At 48.7% G+C, this 17,897-nt stretch overlaps 2 protein-coding genes across 2 annotated transcripts in view; one reads left to right on the top strand and one right to left on the bottom strand.

The window, feature by feature from the left end:
• Positions 1 to 1,164: 1,164 nt before the first annotated feature.
• Positions 1,165 to 4,338, bottom strand: SNU13 (small nuclear ribonucleoprotein 13). The gene is made up of 3 exons (XM_087764634.1): positions 4,171 to 4,338; positions 3,120 to 3,240; positions 1,165 to 2,150 (listed from the first exon to the last, which is right to left on the bottom strand). The coding sequence occupies exons 1-3, from the start codon at positions 4,171 to 4,173 to the stop codon at positions 1,888 to 1,890; spliced, it is 387 nt and encodes a 128-aa protein (XP_087620760.1). The 5' UTR covers positions 4,174 to 4,338; the 3' UTR covers positions 1,165 to 1,887.
• A 276-nt stretch (positions 4,339 to 4,614) lies between these two features.
• Positions 4,615 to 17,897, top strand: part of LOC104021704 (coiled-coil domain-containing protein 134) — a 47,295-nt gene continuing 34,012 nt past the window's right edge. The window contains exons 1-11 of the mRNA XM_087764633.1: positions 4,615 to 4,737; positions 4,925 to 5,048; positions 7,621 to 7,671; positions 9,592 to 9,665; positions 10,343 to 10,448; positions 11,010 to 11,213; positions 12,462 to 12,592; positions 13,090 to 13,204; positions 14,020 to 14,136; positions 14,664 to 14,763; positions 17,293 to 17,427. Of these exons, the coding sequence (XP_087620759.1) occupies positions 4,621 to 4,737; positions 4,925 to 5,048; positions 7,621 to 7,671; positions 9,592 to 9,665; positions 10,343 to 10,448; positions 11,010 to 11,213; positions 12,462 to 12,592; positions 13,090 to 13,204; positions 14,020 to 14,136; positions 14,664 to 14,763; positions 17,293 to 17,427 (1,274 nt within the window). The 5' untranslated portion in view covers positions 4,615 to 4,620. The remainder of the gene's footprint in view (positions 4,738 to 4,924; positions 5,049 to 7,620; positions 7,672 to 9,591; positions 9,666 to 10,342; positions 10,449 to 11,009; positions 11,214 to 12,461; positions 12,593 to 13,089; positions 13,205 to 14,019; positions 14,137 to 14,663; positions 14,764 to 17,292; positions 17,428 to 17,897) is intronic.

Here is a 17,897-nt window from a genome sequence, read left to right as displayed (position 1 = left end):
CCCCAAATGCCCTTGTTAACGTCTCTCTTGGCTTGCTAACCCCCAGGCACAACACGTTTCAGGCTTTGGATGATTATGGCATGTTTTGTCTAGGTTATTAGATCTTCCTCCTGGCTGCTTTTATTTTTTTTTTTTTAAAGCAGGCTATTGCATTAAGCAGAAGTTCAACAAGGACGGTGATGGAAGGCTTCAGAGCAGAAAATTAAGACAATTTTGCTTGCTCAAGAATCCTTTATTTCTGCTCCTTATGTGCTTTGTCTTACATCAGCTGTCTTGGCATGGTACAATAGGGCAAGTCCTTTGCAAAGCTGTGGTTTTAAACACAACTAGCTCAACAGTCAGCATCAGTAGAAGGGAACAGCAGCGTTTTTAAACTTCATACAAATGAAAGGACTCTCAAATCTTTGTATTAAGTTCACCTCAGCAAGGATGTTAGTTATCAGCCATTTACAAAAATATAGACATGATTTGTCTTCCTGAGCTGATTTCATCTGCTCGGGATGTTCTTACTTACTAAAGGTATGAAGTTAGTGCCTCTGTGGAAACGTTACAAGAGAACTTATTTTCCCTTCTGCTGTTATACCTATGGGTCTTTCCATGCTAGCTTTGCTTTGGCATTCTGCAATAGCAGACAGGTTTGATATGACCCATTCCAACACAGAGGTTTAGACTCCTCTGCTCAGAGCAGGAAGTGGATTTATTATACAAGATGCATTTAACTAAAGCTAGCTCCATAAAACCACCACTAAGCCAAACGCTGGTCGTGCTTGACGCTTTCCCAGAATGCTGGTGGTGTTTCACGCTTTTCCAGAACATGAGATTATCTAATATTGTCTTCTTGAGACACAAGTTGTTTTATCTGAAAAATCACTTGCTCTCTGTTGCCTTGGCTAGGACTTAAAGGATTTATCTTCAATCAGGTGACTACAGTACAGCAGCTTCCCTAAAGCACGAGATAGGTAGGGTACTGGTCAGCCACAGCAGGCTGCTCTTTACCATGTGTTTTGTACTTAAATACCGTAGGAAGCCCAGGCAGTCCACGCAAAGAAAACTGAAGGAGGATGAACTACCACGCTGCAATAGCCTTTAGGCAATCTCTGAGCGGTTTAGCTTTACAAGTAGGAACACTTCAGCAAATGCTTCCCCAAGGGAATGACAACTGTATTTAGCTTTGTCAGCAATTTTATTTTTCTTAAAAAGTCAGTATTTAAAAATGAGTGAGATAAGAGATTTCCCCTTGTGCACTGCCTTAAGATTTCTGCTCCCCGTACACCTCTTACAGAAGTCTCATCTGGTTTCAAGAAGAAAAAGGGTTGTGCTACATGTACTGATCTTGGCTCCGTCCACTGCTACACAGCGGCCACTGCCTGCCTTACGCATGGCCTCGCTGCTCCATCACTTAACGGAACAACTCCATCAGTCTGCACGCACACACGGTGCGGGGAGCCGACACGCCTTATCCTCAGCAGACCAAACCATTCAGAAACATGGAGTTACTCGCATCTGCCAGAGGCTGAAGCTTAGCAGAAATACTGCAATGCAGAGTAAGCTAATGGGTGGGTTAAAAATGCCCTGAGCAGGCAGACATGGAGGTAAGGCGGGGATTTTTTTTTCTCCTTTCTTTCTTTTAAACATCAAACAGGAAATACAGTTGTACAATCACTTTTCAAGAAGTAATACAATAAGAATGAATGGGCTGGAGTAGAATAACAGGAAAAAAAGGGGGGAGGAGAGGCAGAAACACTGAAAATTGAACCATGATTAAACAAAAACGTGGTGTTTTGAAATGAAACACTGATACCAAAACTATAATCTCAACTGAAGCTAGACATTAATTCCCCCTGACTTCAACTTTCCTATTCCACACACACATAAACTCATGGGCATTTAGACCAACAGTCTTTCTATAGCTTGCTGGACAGACTGGATCTGAGGCTTTAGCTGCGATCCCTCCTTGATGGTGATGGAGCAGGCGATGACGGGCCGGGAAACGCCACACGCCCGGCCCAGGGCTTGCTTGGAGCGCACAAACACGTACGGTACGTTCTTGTCCTCGCAGAGAAGAGGGAGGTGCAGGATGATCTCCAAGGGCTCCGCATCTGCCGCCATCACGATGAATTCCGCTATCCCTCGGTTCAGCGTTTTGGTGGCTGTAAAGGAAACTGAAGAGTAAGTCTGGGTCCTTTTGGAAAGCACATCTAATGAAAAACACGATTAGGAGACGTTGAAACCGGCATTAGCAAGAAGGAGATGTAGTGGTGGCACGAGGACAGGCCAAAGGGAAGCAGCAGCTACCGGGCCGGGGAGAGGGTTACTCACAGGGCGGCCCCTGGGGTGCCGGGCGCAGCGGAGATTCGCAAGGGAGCGAGGCCAGCCCAGGGCTGCTGGCGGGCGAGGGGAGACTGGGGGAGCTGGGTTTGCTTAGCCTGCAGAAGAAAGGGCCAAGGTGGGAGTGGAGGGGGCGCGGCTGCTGTCATCTACCACTTCAAGGGGACTGCGGAGAAGACGGAGCCAGACTGTCCTCATGAGTGCGCGGCGAAAGGGACAAGTTGCAGACTTGCCTCAAGGAGATTCTGGGGACATGCTGGAATTTTATATTTCCCCCCCTGCCCTTATAAGAAGAGTTTAAGCCATAGGACAAAGGTCCTGAGAGGTTGTGGAGTTGCTAATCTTAGGGATTGTTTTTTTTAAAGTCTGACTAGGCAAAGCCCTAAGCAACGTGATCCAGCTGTGAAGGGAGCCACTCTCCGAGCAGGCTGCACTAGAGACCTCCAGAGGTCCCCTCAAAGCTAAATCATTTATGATTCTAAACTGGCGAGGCATCTGGTAATCCCAGCGCCACACTACTGAAGCATGCACCATCGCAGGACACGCACCAGGAACAGAGCTGGGCATCTACCAGAATTGTACATAAATGTTGAAAAGATTACAGCTTAGTTCTGTCCCTGAATATTGCTTAAGCAGGCTAGGAGGAGGAGGAAGGAGAGAGACACTCACGATATCCGGATCTATGTAACTTTAACGGCCCACCGCTAGAGAGAAGAGACAACCTCTGGCCGCAGCTTCTCACAAAATCCTTGCTGTGATTTCTAGCACCCTTCGCAACACACAGGTCTCACCTTCGTTGGCTCCCTTGCGTAGCTGCTTATAGTTGCAGGACTGCTGCACAAGATCCAGTAGCGTTTTGGTGAGCTGCGCATCAGCCAGGGGGTAAGCTTTGGGATTCACCTCTGCCTCACTCTAGAGAAAGGAAAAAGCAAAGAGTATTACAACAGGAGCAAAGGGGGCTCTGTTCTGAACGACGCCACATAGGCACCGTGTCCACCACACGTACTGACTGCTGGAGTCGCCTCACCGTTCTCAGTTGCTCTGCCCATTCACTAAAAATCCCACTGCATTTTATTTATAAAAAGGGATTCTTCTCATCTTCAGAGCAGACGGTATCTCTGCTCGCAGAGGCAGCCAACCTGGGTCCTACAGACCAGCAGCGGTGAACTGACAGGGCGGCCGTCAGGCATTCGCCACCACGGATGCTGTACAAAACCAAGTGTTTCAGCGCACGAGCTCCTGCCAGCAGCACGTGGACGAGCTCAGGCATGAATTTGAAAGGAATCCCGAGAAGAGCACCCATCAGGTTTACTTCTCCAAACTACAAGCAGCTTCCAAACGTTAACGGCAACAGCGTAACGAACAGCAACGAAGTCACAAGCGGCGCTAACGACCGGCGCCGGCAGAAGGGCGGCCCCTCTAGCTCCCGCCGCCGCGGCCGAGGCGGGCGCCGCCAGCGCCGAGCGGGGCCGGCCCCAGGCCGCGATGCTCCGCCGCCCGCCCTCGCACGCTGCCCCGGCCGCTCTCCGCCAGCCCAGCACACGCTCCCGCTCCCCGCGGGGGCACGGCCAGGCCCGGGGTGTGTGTGGGGGGAGGAACACGCCGGGCCGGGAGAGCGGCTCCCGCGTCACTAGGTGCCCCCGGGGCCGCCAGCCCCACCCCGGGCGTCCCGCCCCGCCGCCGAGCGGGAGACCCGCAACCGGCCGCGGCCCCGCCCGCCCCCGGCCTCCACGTGCGCCCTGCCCTGCAGCCGCCGGGGAGGCAGCGTTCCGCCGCCCCAGGGCCCCCCGCCGCGGCACCCCCTGAGGAGGAGGAAGGCGGCCGGGGCCCGGCCCCGCTCACCATGGCCGCGGCCTGAGCTGGGCGGCGCGGCGCGGCCCGGTCGCTCCTCGGGGCCCGAGCGCGCTGATCAGGAGGAGGCGGGGGGAGCGCTCCTGCGCGCTGCGTCGCCGCCGGAAGCCGGGGGACGGGGCCGGGGGGGCGGAGCCTCCGCGCCCCGCCGCCGCGCGGGGCCGCATGGCGGGGCCGGCGGCTGCGCCCGGCAGAGCCCGAGGCGGGGCGGGCGGGCGGGGCCTGGCCGAGCCTCGGCCCCGCGTCTGTGGCGGCGGGGGCGGCAGCACGGAGCTGTTCCCCCGGGGCACAGCGGGGATGCGTAAAGCGTGACGCAGGCGCTGCAGCAGCGCACGCCGTGACACAGAATACAACCGTGGGGCCCCGCCGGGTCCGTCCCCCCCAGCGGCCGCCACGAGGGGGGGGCGGGGCCGCGCATGCGCAGAGCGCGGCGGTGGGGCGATGGCGGCGGGGTGCGCGCGGCCCGGCGGCGGGCACAGCGCGCGCTGGGCCCTGGCGCTGCGGCCCCCGCTCTGCCTCGCCTGCGCTGTGGAGACCCTGGGCGACGGCGGCGCCTCGGTGGGCGGCCCCCGCCCCCGCAGCCGTCCCCACCCCGGCTGCCCCCCTCTCCCAGGCTGGGTGTCATGGCGCTGGGGCGGGGGTGTCGGCACCTCGGGGCTCGGGCGCCGGCAGCAGCCTCCCCCCGCTCCCCGCCCCGGGGCGGCTGGGCCCGACGCGCTGAGGGGTTGTTGTCTCTGGTCCGCAGCTGGTGCGCAAGAAGCACGTCCTCTCCCGCCTCCACGAGGCCCTGGCCCGGCGGGCGCTGCCGGTGGTGCAGCTGCTGGCCCCGGACGAGAGGGTCTGCGGTCATTTGATAGGAGCCCTCTTTGGTAAGAGCTCTGCTGCGGCCTAGGGCGGCAGCAGGGAGGGGGCCGTTACCTTTTGTTTTGGGCAGATGAATAAATGTGAAGCTTCGAAACAAAAAAAAAAAAAAAAGAAAGCGAAAGTATATTGAGGTACCCAATGCCATACTTGCACCATTCTGTGTTTAGGTGTGTTATTACTCCCCGCGGAAAACTGCCTGTCGTTTGATTTAGAATAGGTTAATTAATCCCCTTATTCCCCAAGGAGCAGGATTTGTTGCACGTAATTGAGAAAACCCTCCAAAAGAAAGACTAGAAGTCTGGTTTAGAAAGCCGACATGGCGAGCACCCTGCACAGAATAAAGCAACAGACTGGCATGTTCATAAAGCTCTTGCAATTTTCCGGAGTATCTTGACATATCTTTAAAGTCTTTCCGGAGAACAAGGAGTGCCTGGCGTATGATTCTTCCCTGAACGCCCTCAATTCTGGTCTCATGCCTCAGTGCTTTCTCATCTCGCTGAACTGTGGCGTTACATAAAGATTCATACAGAAATGAAAATGTGAGCTTAGAAAGGTGTCGCAGGATTTAATAACAAATGTGCAAAATAGGAATTTGCATAGTGGTGTTTCCACACCATCGCGTTACGTTTCTAGAAATCCTTGCAGCCGTAGGACTGTAATACCCGCTTTATTTCTGGTGGGTTGGCCTCACAGCAGAATGCAGTGTTCAGTGGGATGTCAGAAAGTGCCCTTCCAGTTATAGTCTCTGTGATCTTGAACATCTCTTGCTCGTTTGTGTTTCCACAGCAGTGCTCTGGGAAAGGTCTTTGAAAGGTTGTCTAAAATCTTGACAGAGAAGAAATAATGGTCTAAATGAGGGAACAGTAAGGCAGGAAGAGAAAGGTGGAGGGTACAAATGCAAGTGCCTTCAAAGAGCAGATGTACTGGATTCCTTTAATTCCATGATCTCATTTGCACATCACAGATAATTCTTGTTCTTTGGGGGAAAGTGACTTACAAGCCCTTTCCCCTGCCTTGATGCACTGAATAATTCAAACAGGGTTTTCCCAGTTTATTTCCCAGCACAAACGGTGTTGTGCATGTTTTGGGAGCAACTTTGTTAGAAACAGAGCTTTGTGCAGGATTAGTTCTCTCTGTCGCACACATTTTTGTTGCCCGCTGTCTGTGTACGTAGTCCCATACAGATGTGGAGGGAGTGGTGCTTATGGCCAATTCAGTCCTACACTGTACAACCCTAACACAAAATACCCCAGAAGACAGGGGAGCTGTGCTTGCATTTCAATGCTTTTGTATGTTTTAAAATAATTATTCTCGCTGTCTTTAAGAAGCTTTGCAATTGGATGGTTTGGGGACAGCTTTGGGATTTTACTGTACTTGGTGTAACTGCTAGAGAAGCTGGAATCCCAGTCCAAGCTCGGGGCTACAAACAATGACATGTACATTTTGGATAGACAAAATGTCCTGGAATGGACAAAGGATGATTTGGTGCAAGAGTGTAAGAGGGAACCTCAAAGGTTTGAGCAGTGCTGTGGAGGAAGTATTAATAGTAAATTCAGGAAAATACATTTATTTTTGGAGAGAGAATATTGGGATAAGCACAGGCAGAAGAAAGAGGGTTAAGAGAACAGAGGTGGAGTGCGACATATGAGGGGATGGTGAATTTCAGATAAGCCTGAACCTCATGCAGCTAATATTGCAATACTCACTAATGCTGTATGCTAATCTTCTCCAAAGTGTAAGGAAGATACTGAGGATTGGGCAGATGAGGCAGGAAATAAGTAATTTCTTCACCTGCAATGTCATAACATTGCTTTAGTTGGTCAGGTTTCTGAGGGGTCATGGAGTCTCCGGAGGGGAGGTAATTTGATGGGATACGTTGAAACAAGTGGTTTGGTGTGGCAGAGGTGGGGGTCTGAACCAGACGCCTGATGCTGTTGGTACCTGAAGTTGGAAGGAGCTGGGAGGTAGAGTTTCTCATCTGTTGTGATGTAGTAGAGACAGACAGTGGCTTATTTTAATATATCCAATCTTACGCTCTTGTTGTACAAATTACTTGCGAAGTGGTGCCTTCAGGTTCAATTTATTCCATATGCTTTAAACCCGGTGTTCAAATTTGGCCTCAGGATTTTCAGTGCTGTGGAGGGAGAAGGCTGTTTGTGGTAATTGGTATGAATGGAAGACAGAAAGGACAACTCACAGCTGGGCTCTAACTTCTGTCATTCTGGAGTGTTGTTTCAGATGTATAATATTGGATATATGCAGTGAGGTGTGGCGATGGTAGCAGTTACATATTTACTTACATAGGTGGAGCCATTGACTTGAACTATAAAGTACAGAAAAAATTCTCAAGAGAACCGAATGCCTTCATGTCCTTGTGTCCTGCTTGTGGAAGCACCTTTTGCGATACTCCCTGAGAGTATCCACTTTCCTCTGACAAAGTCAGGCTGGTGTCATGTGAAGGAGGGAAAACAAAACAGTTCTGAAAAAAATTTGCATCTCTTTTTACAAGAAGGCATTACAGCACTGATGATCACAAGCAGGAACGAGTTCCATGACTGATTGTGGTTTATCTTTTAGGGATGTTGCATACCGTGGAAGACAGCAGTGCCCTGGACCTATTCGTAGAAGGTGAGAGGCAGATGCCACATCTCAATTACTGACAGTTTGTGAAGGGAGGCTCTGTCTTGTCTGATAACTATAGTGAGATGCTCAGCTTCTACACAGCTTGAATTGGGAAGAGCATCTATTTTCTATCATCAATGCAACAGTGACGAGCAGACTGTTCCAATATTTGGGGGCAAGGGAGCGTGTGCAGATTTAAATATTTAGCATTTCTCTCACAGGTTCTGTGTGTGCCATGAATTTAGTGTCAGATGGGTAACAGTGGTAAACAATGCCTCATCTTTGGCATCTTTGGACCTGCCTGAAGTCTCAAAGCAAATGAAAATCTTCCCTGTAGGCTTCAGTGAGCTTTGGGATCTACTGCTTTCTCCTCAGGACAGAGAGTATTTGGGATTTACCATGTACAGGCTGCAGATTCCTCTTTATGAGCCGTCCTTCATTTGAAATCTGAAGGAAATGCCTGCAAGGCTGACAAAGGAATCTCTGCAGTCCATTTAACCTTGGGCATCTCTGCTGAGTCTAGTGATATTAGCAATGGAATGATTTCCTCCTGTCCAGCGATGAAAGATGAAAGGAGGTGTGACCAGCTCCTCCTTCCAGTGGAGTTTCAGTTTTCAGGCACTTGCTTGAAATGGTGTTGGAAAAGGTGAGAAGTCTTTCTGTCATGTTACCAGTCTGTTGAGAGATGGATGCTCTCGAACAGAGGAATTTTAACTTTAGTGTTACCTAACTGTTGAAGGTTGTTAGGGATTCTGAGAGTTCAGGGAAAGAAAGGGCCATTAAACCATCTATAAATCACCTGTCTCAAGATATGGCTCTGCTGAGGTGCACAGCTCTTTAGCTAAAGTAGGTCTCCTAGATAAACCTCCAGTATTGCCCTGGATATACCAAGAGATGGTGAACCTAGAAGTCTGGTAATTTTTTTTTTATGATGCTTTCCTAGAATACAAATCAAAAGAGTGTGTTTTTCAAATGAATCATGCCGTGACAGCAAGATACATCCAAGACAGCCTTACCAAATCCTATGGAACAATGTTCTGCACAGTGTCTCAGTAAGGGGGCTATTGTCGACACTTTATCTGCTGAACATTCAGGTGCCCAGGTTCTAAAACTACCAGAAGAGGAACTTTGCTTCTTGAAACTGGTCTACTGGTATATGTGTGGAGGCAGAGGCAGCCTGCCAGCATCAGGCAACTCCCTTGTGATTTAGTTAGGAAAACCCCAGGTGATGTGCAGCCAGTGCCCGGTAAACAGTTTCTTGTTGATTCCTCTTATTAGGACAGAGAGGACAGAGTTCTGAAAGTTGCAGCAAACCAAGAATAAGAGCCCTTACTTGGGGCTGAGGAGGTGAACAGTACCACAAAGGTGACTGGGGCCTTGCTTCCTGGCAAGGCATATGGGATAAATGCAGTGGGGAGGAATGGCTGGTGGACTGCACTGTTGCCTCAGGGACAGTGGCAGCTGGAGGAGGAGCTCTCAGTCTGCCTCTAAGGATACTCAGCATTTTCAGTTCTGATATCTTCTCTGGAAAGATATGTTTTTAAAGGCCAATTTTCATACTGTAGGAAGCCTGCTCTATTCAATTACCAGAAATTTTTATGCTTTTAAGCTAGGGCTTTGTTTCCTTCCCTTCCTGGTTCCTTATGTTTCCTTTGTGTCCTGATGCTCAGTTTGTCGCTTGCAGCTCATTTCCATGCATGGTTTGTAGTGCAGCTAGAACAGGACTTCTGTAATGTTGCTGCAGAGAGCTCAGGATGGGCTATCAGAAGTAATAGTGCTGGGAATGCCGATGTTACCCTGCTCTCTCAGCACCTCTCTGCTCATTTAATTTCTAAGCTCTTTGCTCACTGGTCTGCTAAAGCCCTGTGGAAGATGGATTGTGAGTGCTCTTGGGTGTGAATTACTGATCCGCTTTCTTCTGCCTAGTTCTGGTGCGGCTTGTAGTGGAGCTGAAGTCAGAACAGTACTTACGCTGCATTTTGGATGAAAGCCAAAAAGAGGTCAGTGAAGATGAATTCCCTGCCCTTCCTTTCAGTCCTTCAGAGGTTGAGGAGATGGGAATGAGTGGCCCTGCAAGACTGCAGCTACAGCGCTGGGATGCAGCTTCTGCTGCAATGGGATGTCCTGCTGCCAGCTCCCCTGCTGTGATTTTGGCAGTGTTGGTGTCTACCCTGGAGTTTTCTTGTTGTTCCCATGATGCCTTGCCGCCGTATGGCTTCATGATGCTCTTGTGAAGCTGCGTGGCTTCCTCAGATTCTTCTTTTGCTAGCTTACTGTTTCAGTGATATGGGGAGCTTTCCCAGCCTGTGCCATGGGCTCTTGCTCTCTTCATTCCTGAGTCTGTGATAGTCCCATGGGGTACAAAAAATTGGGAAGTAGCGAAAATGGGGAGAAGTTCAGCTGGTTCATCTGCTCAAGTAAGAGCTGGAGGGGAGAGAGAAGAAAAGGAGCAACAAGCAAGAGATTTCTTGGATTAATTAAAAGACATTTTGGAGACTTAGTGGTGTGTTCAGGGTTTTCCTGTGGTTTATCCTAAGTGGTGAAGAGGACCCAGCTTAGGAAAAGATCCTGTTCTGGACGATTATGCATCACTGAGAGCTTGCTGGTTTGGGTACATTTCTGCCTTTGGACTGTGTCCTCACCAGTGAAACATTTTCTTTCTCTGTCTCCTCTACAGCTGTGCAAAGCAACTACCATGAGAGGCAGCCTGCCCACATTCACTCTCTTGGGCAAGCTGGCAGATGCCATCCCAGGCTTTACTGATATACTGGTGGTAGAGCACAGTGAGTAGTGTGTCATGCCCCACTGAAGGGTAGTATTCACAGCCCTGATACAGGTATGCATGCATGCACTCCCCTGTCCCCTGTGTGAATTCATGAAGGTCACACAAGAAGCATGTCCAGAATTCAGAGTGGCGTGCAGGCCTCCTGGGTTGCAGGTCAGTACCTTCAGAGCAGGCTTGTCGTTGTGCTCTTAGCCAGCCTGGGAAAACCAGCCTCTGTGAACTGGGGTTTGTGAGTCTGCCTCACAGGCAACACACATTTAGTTTTTCTTTCCTTTGTCCAGCCCCTGGGGTTCTGGTGAGCAAGCTTAGCTGTTTGTGGAAGTAGCTGGGATGATGGATATTCATATGGTGAAGAGCGTGCTCCTCTAGCCATTTATTACTGTACCTCTGCTCAGAGGGACAGATGGTGGTGAGCACATCACCTAATTGTGGCATTCATTAATCTGCATACATTAGTCTGTCCGGTGGGCTTTTGCAAGTTTTCAAGGGAAATAGGTTGGTGCTTTTAAAAAGTCAGTTCATTAGTGTGAATGTTTGCCGTTTCTGTTCCTCACCCTAGGTAATTTAGTGGATCATCTGCTGGTGGGCTTGATGTACCCAAATGAAGCTATAAAGGCTGCTGTCTGCTACTTGTATGGCAAGCTGTACTCCTCTCCTGTTGGCACAGAACGGCTCTCAGCACACTTCGAAGAAAGGCTGTGTGGTCTCTTCTTGAATACTTTGGGGCGTGCGCAGACGAAGGAACTGCAGGTTAATTGTTTGGGTAAGGCATTGCTGAGAGAAACTGCAAGGTGCAAGGGAAGGCTTAGAATGAGGAAGAAATCCTTGGCTGGTTTAGGCGCTCTAATGTGGGTTGTTCCCTAGAGGAGCTTTTTGCTGCTTCTCTGAAGCAATCAAGACTCCATAGCAATCGAATGGCCCAGACCCGCGGCTGAGCTCCCCCAGCCCTCCCTTGTCCCTCGAGCCCCACGTTTGCCTAGCACTGACTCATCTTCAGTCTCTTCAGAGCTTGCACTGTGGCCTGGCCTGTCTCAATTTGATGTTTCATCCTAGGAAGAGACCATCCCTCAAAGTGTCCGAATGCAAACACTGTGCACGGACAGGTGGGTTTTGTAGAGCAGTGGGAGGGAGTCTAACAGATATGGTCTTCAGATGTGGGGCATCACATTATTTAGGTTAGAAAGCTAATGTGGAAATGGTGCTTTCTTGCATTTGTGCTTCCAACTCCATGTATCAGCTGTTGCTGGGGAGCACAATTTCAGCTGTTCTGACACTGCTTGTTTGTAAACCATCCAGGGAATTCCTTTTTCTTGTAGGAGCTAAGCAGGAACTGGTTTGCTCCTCAGATCATCTACTCAGCTACTAGAAATGGGTGGTGATGCCTTTGAAAGTAGAACTCTGTAGCTCAGACAGTACCCCTTGTGAATTTGTACTGACATGTACTGATGATTTGCATCAATACCTGTAGCAGTGCTCTATACTTTTATTCTGAGGGCTTTTTTCTGTGTGTGGATATCCTTTAGCTAAACACAGCTGTTTCAGTAAGAGCCTGTGAAAGCAGAAGGGGAAGATAAATGCCAGTTCTCTAGAAAGCATTCCAGGGAAAATGTCTAGTTATTGTTGGGTCACTGACTGTAGCTTGGAGAAAAATGCAAGTCAAGAGCTCTCCCAAGAAACAGTTTAAGGGATGGGTACTGGAGCACAGAAGACGATGCGAGTAGAGTGCTCCTGAGATCATGTACCAGTGCACATGCACGTCTCTGAGAAGGAACAGGGAGCAGATCAGACCCAGCAAAAAGCATCAGCAACAAGGGGTTGCAAGACATGTGGCTCGTGGCAGTATCTGGGGACACAGTGAGAAGCAGCTCCCTAAACTGGAGGCGATGGCCTTTGTTAGGAGTGCAGGAAAGGAGAGGAAGTTGGCAACGAGCCTTAGGCTCTAAATACTCCTGTGTTAATACAATCCTTGTTATGGCCAGTATGGTGCTCACTCTTGCTCCCCCTTTTGCAGGTTTGCTAAAGGAGCTGCTGAAATCTGACCATTTTGTATCCATTCTTATGAATAATTCAAAGACAGAGGAGGAGTCTGAGAACCCTGACTTTTTAGAAGGGGAAAATCCACTGCCACTTGTTCTCAAAAAGGTGATTGCTGAAGTAGTAGTGAATTGTCGGTAGATGTAAAGAATTTGCTGGCCTGTGTCGAACCTTTATCTGAGGCGCTTGAGTATGCTGTTCCCAACACCAGCAACAGAGGCTGCAGTGGGAAATGGGGACACCCCCACAGATGACCTCATTGTTCATTCCTGCATCCTGGAGGAGGAAATTTTACTCCTGTCGTCAGCTGATTTTACTCACTCACACTTGAGGTCTGATACAGCACTTGTAGTGCCAGCATGACTAAGCATGGAGACAGAGCTATTCTTATTCATAATCTTCTCTGTTGTGGTTCTCATTTTGCATTTTTTTGAGTATATTTGGTCCAGTGTTTTATCTTGGCTTACCAAGTTTAATCAGTGAACTACATGCCAAAAGAGAGATCTTCATTTATGTTTTAAATTTTAAAATGTAGAGGAAACTGTTTCTTACTCATATGTGCGTAGTTGACTTCCTCTCTCATTTTGACTTTCGTTTCCCAACAGCTTTTGTTGACCAGAGATGAGATGTTACAGGCAGCAAGTTCTCACTGTGTGGCTGCAGTGCTGGTTCACTCTCCCAGCAGATATGCTCCTGCTTTTATCCATGCGGATGTCCCAGGTGAAGAAATGCAGTAGCATCTTATTGTTCATCTCCAAATATCAAAGCACTCCCTGGCTGTTTGTTTTAGTCTGGCTCCATGAAATCCACCAATGGCATAATGTGTGCAGTGATCATTTTATACCAGTAAAAATGGCTAATGTGATTTTAGGAATAGAAGGGGAGAGTAAGTGTTCAACTGCAAGTATAGAAGCAGCTGTCAACAGGAAGAATGGTGTTTCCACAGCAAGAATTTGGACAAATCCTTGAGGTCAAGGTCCTTCTTCCAGGACCTTAGATACAAGCCTAAACAGACTGGGGTTCCATCTTATCCCACTACATATTGTAAGTTTGCACAGAATTTGGTCTAGGATTTAGCTTTAGAATGTGGCTCTGGGAGATGGTTTATTATTTCTCTGTAATCCCAAAAGACAGAAGTGCTTTCATTTTACGGATTCTTTGGGAGATGTAAAGTTCTGAGGAAAAAAAAGATTCCTGCATCTATGGTAAAGCTTGCTTCGTGGCTTTTCATTTGTGCCAAAGGCTAGAGCCACAATTCAGCTCCTGCCTGCTGAGTTTGTGCTGGGAAGATGCCTGCCTGTGGGACTCTGCTCTCCAGTCACCTTGTTTTGAAGACTAGTATACCCCCAAGCATCTGCTCCGTTCTCCATTCCTGCCATTTCATAATACAACCGTTCTCCCTGTGGCTGTTGCTATGCTTCCTCGTTTCCTCCTCCTTCCTCTGCTCTGTTCTAAGAGCAGCTGTGCCATGCTGTGAGCAGACTGCCTCTTACCAGGGTGGCCTTATTTGTGTGTGCGTGTGTGTGTTTTTGCAGAATTCCTGTTTGAATGTCTCTCGTGCAACAGTGAAATTCTCATCTGGTCAGTGTATTGCTGCCTGCTCCTCCTAACTGAAGAGCGCCTTTTCTTCTCGAAGTGTCACACAGTCTATGGTGAGTCATCAACCTCTCTGACAGAGTGACTGCAGTAATACTGTGGGCATTTGTTGTGCCTCTAGCTGAATTTCAACACTTCACACACAATCACAGTTTCCAGTCAGGATGGGTAAAGGACTGAAAATGAGTACCTATCAGACATGTTTGTGATGTCTAACATAGCTTAAATTTACAGTGTCACTGTCCTAATGAGTTCCTAACGAGCATGCATTTGTTATAATAACCAGCTATCATGACTGACACTACCTAAGTTACTATTAGGTGTTTCTGTGGACATGCCAAGAGTGGGTTTAGGAAGGCAGCTAAATTCCTTCCGTTCTTCTGGACTTACCTCTAGCATTGGCAGTTGGGGCCTATTATCAGGGAGCTGAGTGAACACTCAGCAGTTTTGGGCAGTTGTTTTTGTCAGTGGCTCAGAAGAATAATTGTTCAAATCTTCCTCCCTTTTAAGAATTAATTTTGCTTCTATCCTGGAATTTGGGGTGTTAAAAGCCCTCTCTGTGACTTCTCTTGAACATGTGCAGGCATAGAATCTCTGGTGAGGAGTCTCCAAGATGTCCTGCAGCTGAACAATGTGGAGTTGCACAAACAAGGGCTCCTGCTCTTCACTGAAATACTGAAACGGTAAGGGAGTACCCCCTTCAGGCTTGCACAGGCAGAGTTTGGTGCCCCAAAATGGAGGCTGTGGTGCTTTTGCTTTTTAAGGTTTTTGTCCGAGACTAAATATCTACACTCCCAGAGCCTTTGTGTTTGAAAGATGTTGCTGAACAAAGGCATCTCCCTTATTGTTGTGAAGAAGGGCCTGATGGTTGTTTCCGAACCTCCCAGCTTGTCCCCTTTGCTCATGCATCCACCAGTATATCTGCCTCTTCCTGCTTCCTTGCCAATCTGGGAGGTGCAATCTCCTTTCACCTGTAGATAGAGCAGGAGGGAAGGCTAGGAAGGTCCAGGCGTATGTGAGCAGGCCAGCTCCTGCTAAGTGCGCCTCTGTGACAAAACAGAGCATGCAAATTCAATGGCTTCTGGTCTTGTATCATCATCTGAGCTAAATTCAAACAGCAAAAACAAATTCTAGGCTGAAATATTAATGTCTTCTGTCACTTTTTTCCTCTTGTTTTCTGCTAAGGAATAACATACCCTGGCTTGTTTTTCTTCTGTGCTTCCTGTTCTTGCCTCTATGATCTTGTTCCCATCCTGTCATGCTAGTGACAGAGTCTTGTTTTTGCCACTTAGTTCCCCCAAGAGAGCCCTTGAGCTGAATTTTGGAAATGTCATAGTCAATTTTGTAGCAAGTGGCAGGGTAAAAAGGAGAAGAACAAGCAGCAGTGCTAGAACAGTGTGATGATGCCAGTGTGGGAACTGTCAAAAAGAGAAACCAGGATGTGGGAAACACTAATTACAGCATTTATGCTTGTAAAACAGAGAACGCTCTGTGCAATTACTCTCATTTTCTAGCACACCCATTCTGTTTCTCTGAGCTTTGCCTTAGAAATTATGTTTTATTTAAAACTATCTCATAGTGGGGAAAGGGATCTCATCCTGGAACCTCTCCTCTTGGTTTTTCCTTGCAGCTGCATTCTCTTGTGCAAGCGAGCCCCACACTCTGGTGTTGTCCAAGCAGGACATACTGCTCCCCTTGGCAGTATGTCAGGAATGGTGGGTAGCTCTCCCTGGAGTGCCCCTTGTCTCTCCCAGCACAACCAGAGCGGCAGGTACAGTTTGGGGCCCAAAGACAAGAGGCTGCAGGAAGCCCCAAGAGTGCTGTCCTTCACACTTTTCTCCCAGGGCCCGAAGACATCATAGTGCACCATATTGCAAGTGGGTTTGTGCCTCTTGAATGAGTCAGCAATACTCCTCCATCCCTTCCTCCCTGCATGAGTCAGTGAAGACTTTTTTTTTTCCTGATGTGTTTTACTTCAGAAGGTCAGCAATTAAAGAAAGGAAATACAGAGGATTAATAGAATTACAGTCTAAATAGAAACAATTTGGAAGTTTAGCACATCACTTATGGCTTGGGCCAGAGGCTGCTCAGGGTGCCTGAGTTCCACAAGGCCTTTTCCTTGCCTTGACCACCTCACAGCTTTTTCTCACAGCAGAATGTGAGGTGACTGCCAAGCTGGGTTTCATCCCACTGAGTGACTAAAAAGAGTGGTTCTGCCTCTGTTCACTTTTTGCCCTGTAGCTGGGCTAGTAGTGTAATTTCTACTGAAGTTCACTTTCTTCTCCCATTTGTGCATGGGAGCATGTGCTCCTGGCTTGCTTTAGTCAGGCATATCTGTGAAAATGGAATAACAGGGAATACTTTTGGCTCCCAAGTCTGGCTCCTGTCATGCTGTGCTGCTTTTCTTGCTTCACTTCGGAGAGGCCCTCTGCCAGGCTGTTAGTGCCTCTTGTCCGCATGTAGCTGCCTGTCTTCCCCCTGCCTTCTTGACTGTACCTGGCTTGCCAGGAGCCAAACGAGCACAGTCTGCCATTTACACAGCTCTGTCCAATAACGGAATTAATGGCTTGTCATTCCTCCTTGCTCTCATGCCGAATGCTCAAAGGTGTTGGGCTACAAGGTGATCAGACAACCAAAATGCTCACTATCAAGAAGAATTGTCAAAAGAGTTGGATTGTGTTTATTTTCCTGATTACTTTTCAAGTTCATGAAAGTCCCTGTCCTTCTGGCAGCATCTGGCATTAGAAGTGTTACAGGACTGTGAGAGAAGCTATTCTCATGGCATTGTCCTTGTTCTAGGATGGTTGTGTTTGCTTGTTTACTCAGAAATATGAATTGACAGATGAACCCGCAAATGCCAGAGGAGATGGCCTCAGCATAGAGTCCTAGGCAGAGAGATCACTGTGTTTTGCAAAGCCTGTTTTCCTTGTGCTTTTCATGTCGGTGTTTTCTGGTGCAGTCACACAGTTATCCAGGCTGTGGGTTTTTTTCATCATACTAGGGCTCCAGACCTGCTGAAGTTCACCCTTTGTAGCAAACCTCCCACCTGCTGAAGTTTGAGGCTACATCCTTGAGAGCAGCTGGCTCTGAATACTGAAAAGCATGGTTGGAACCACATAGCTCAGCTGTCCATTTGGTGAAATGAGGAGAAGGCACTACAGTTACTTAACTCTGACAATATTCTCCTTGTTCACTTTGCTTCCTCTTTGCAGGCAACCGGTGGAAATCAAATTATTCACAAACCGAGGTGTATGTATAGAAGCCATTGATGTTTTGATGGAGACAGTGAACTGCCCAGTGCTGGAGGTGGTAGTGGAGGCTGTGAGAGCTGTGGCAGCTTTGCTGAGGTAGGCAGGAAAGCATTTGCAGGCTTTTCTTCAGATAGATCTGTTGATACCATGTTGGTCTCTGCGGCTCCCCTGTGGCTGTGTGGGTGAGCGTGCTCTACAGTGGGACTTCTGGCTGAGACAGGCGTGGGTACAGCAGAGCTAGCTTCCCACCCGCCTCAAAAAGCTGCCAGGGCAATGAAGCTGCAGTAGGCAGCAAGTCGCTGCAGCAAGGACCTAGTGTCCCAGGCAGGCTTGTACTGCGGCTGCTGTGGCTTTGTCACTCTGTGCCCCATCTGGATAGATAAGAGCAAGCGTAAGACTCTGTACAGTCACATGCTTCCTGACTGTAGTGGGAGCAGACAGTGAATGCAGTGAGGGTGTGTTTGGGCTCACATCTGGATGAAGGCGCTGTTCGGATATTGTGACCTTAGTATGCTGTGCTAGACAGAAGTGGCAACGGCATATTGCTGTCAGAGGAGCAGTTATTT

The sequence above is a fragment of the Nipponia nippon genome, unplaced genomic scaffold, assembly GCF_047370975.1.
Source record: "Nipponia nippon isolate SJK-2023a ecotype South Korea unplaced genomic scaffold, ASM4737097v1 scaffold_3, whole genome shotgun sequence".
In the NCBI taxonomy this organism is placed as follows: domain Eukaryota; kingdom Metazoa; phylum Chordata; class Aves; order Pelecaniformes; family Threskiornithidae; genus Nipponia; species Nipponia nippon.
The sequence above is the reverse complement of the archived record's forward strand: the minus strand, read 5'-3'. Positions and strand labels throughout refer to the sequence as shown.

Bases quoted from the DNA above. Each gene is read 5' to 3' on its own strand.
- SNU13 (XM_087764634.1), bottom strand. The intron at 2,151-3,119 runs GTGAGACCTGTG...TTTCCTTTACAG, and splicing joins ACGCAAGGGAGCCAACGAAG to CCACCAAAACGCTGAACCGA.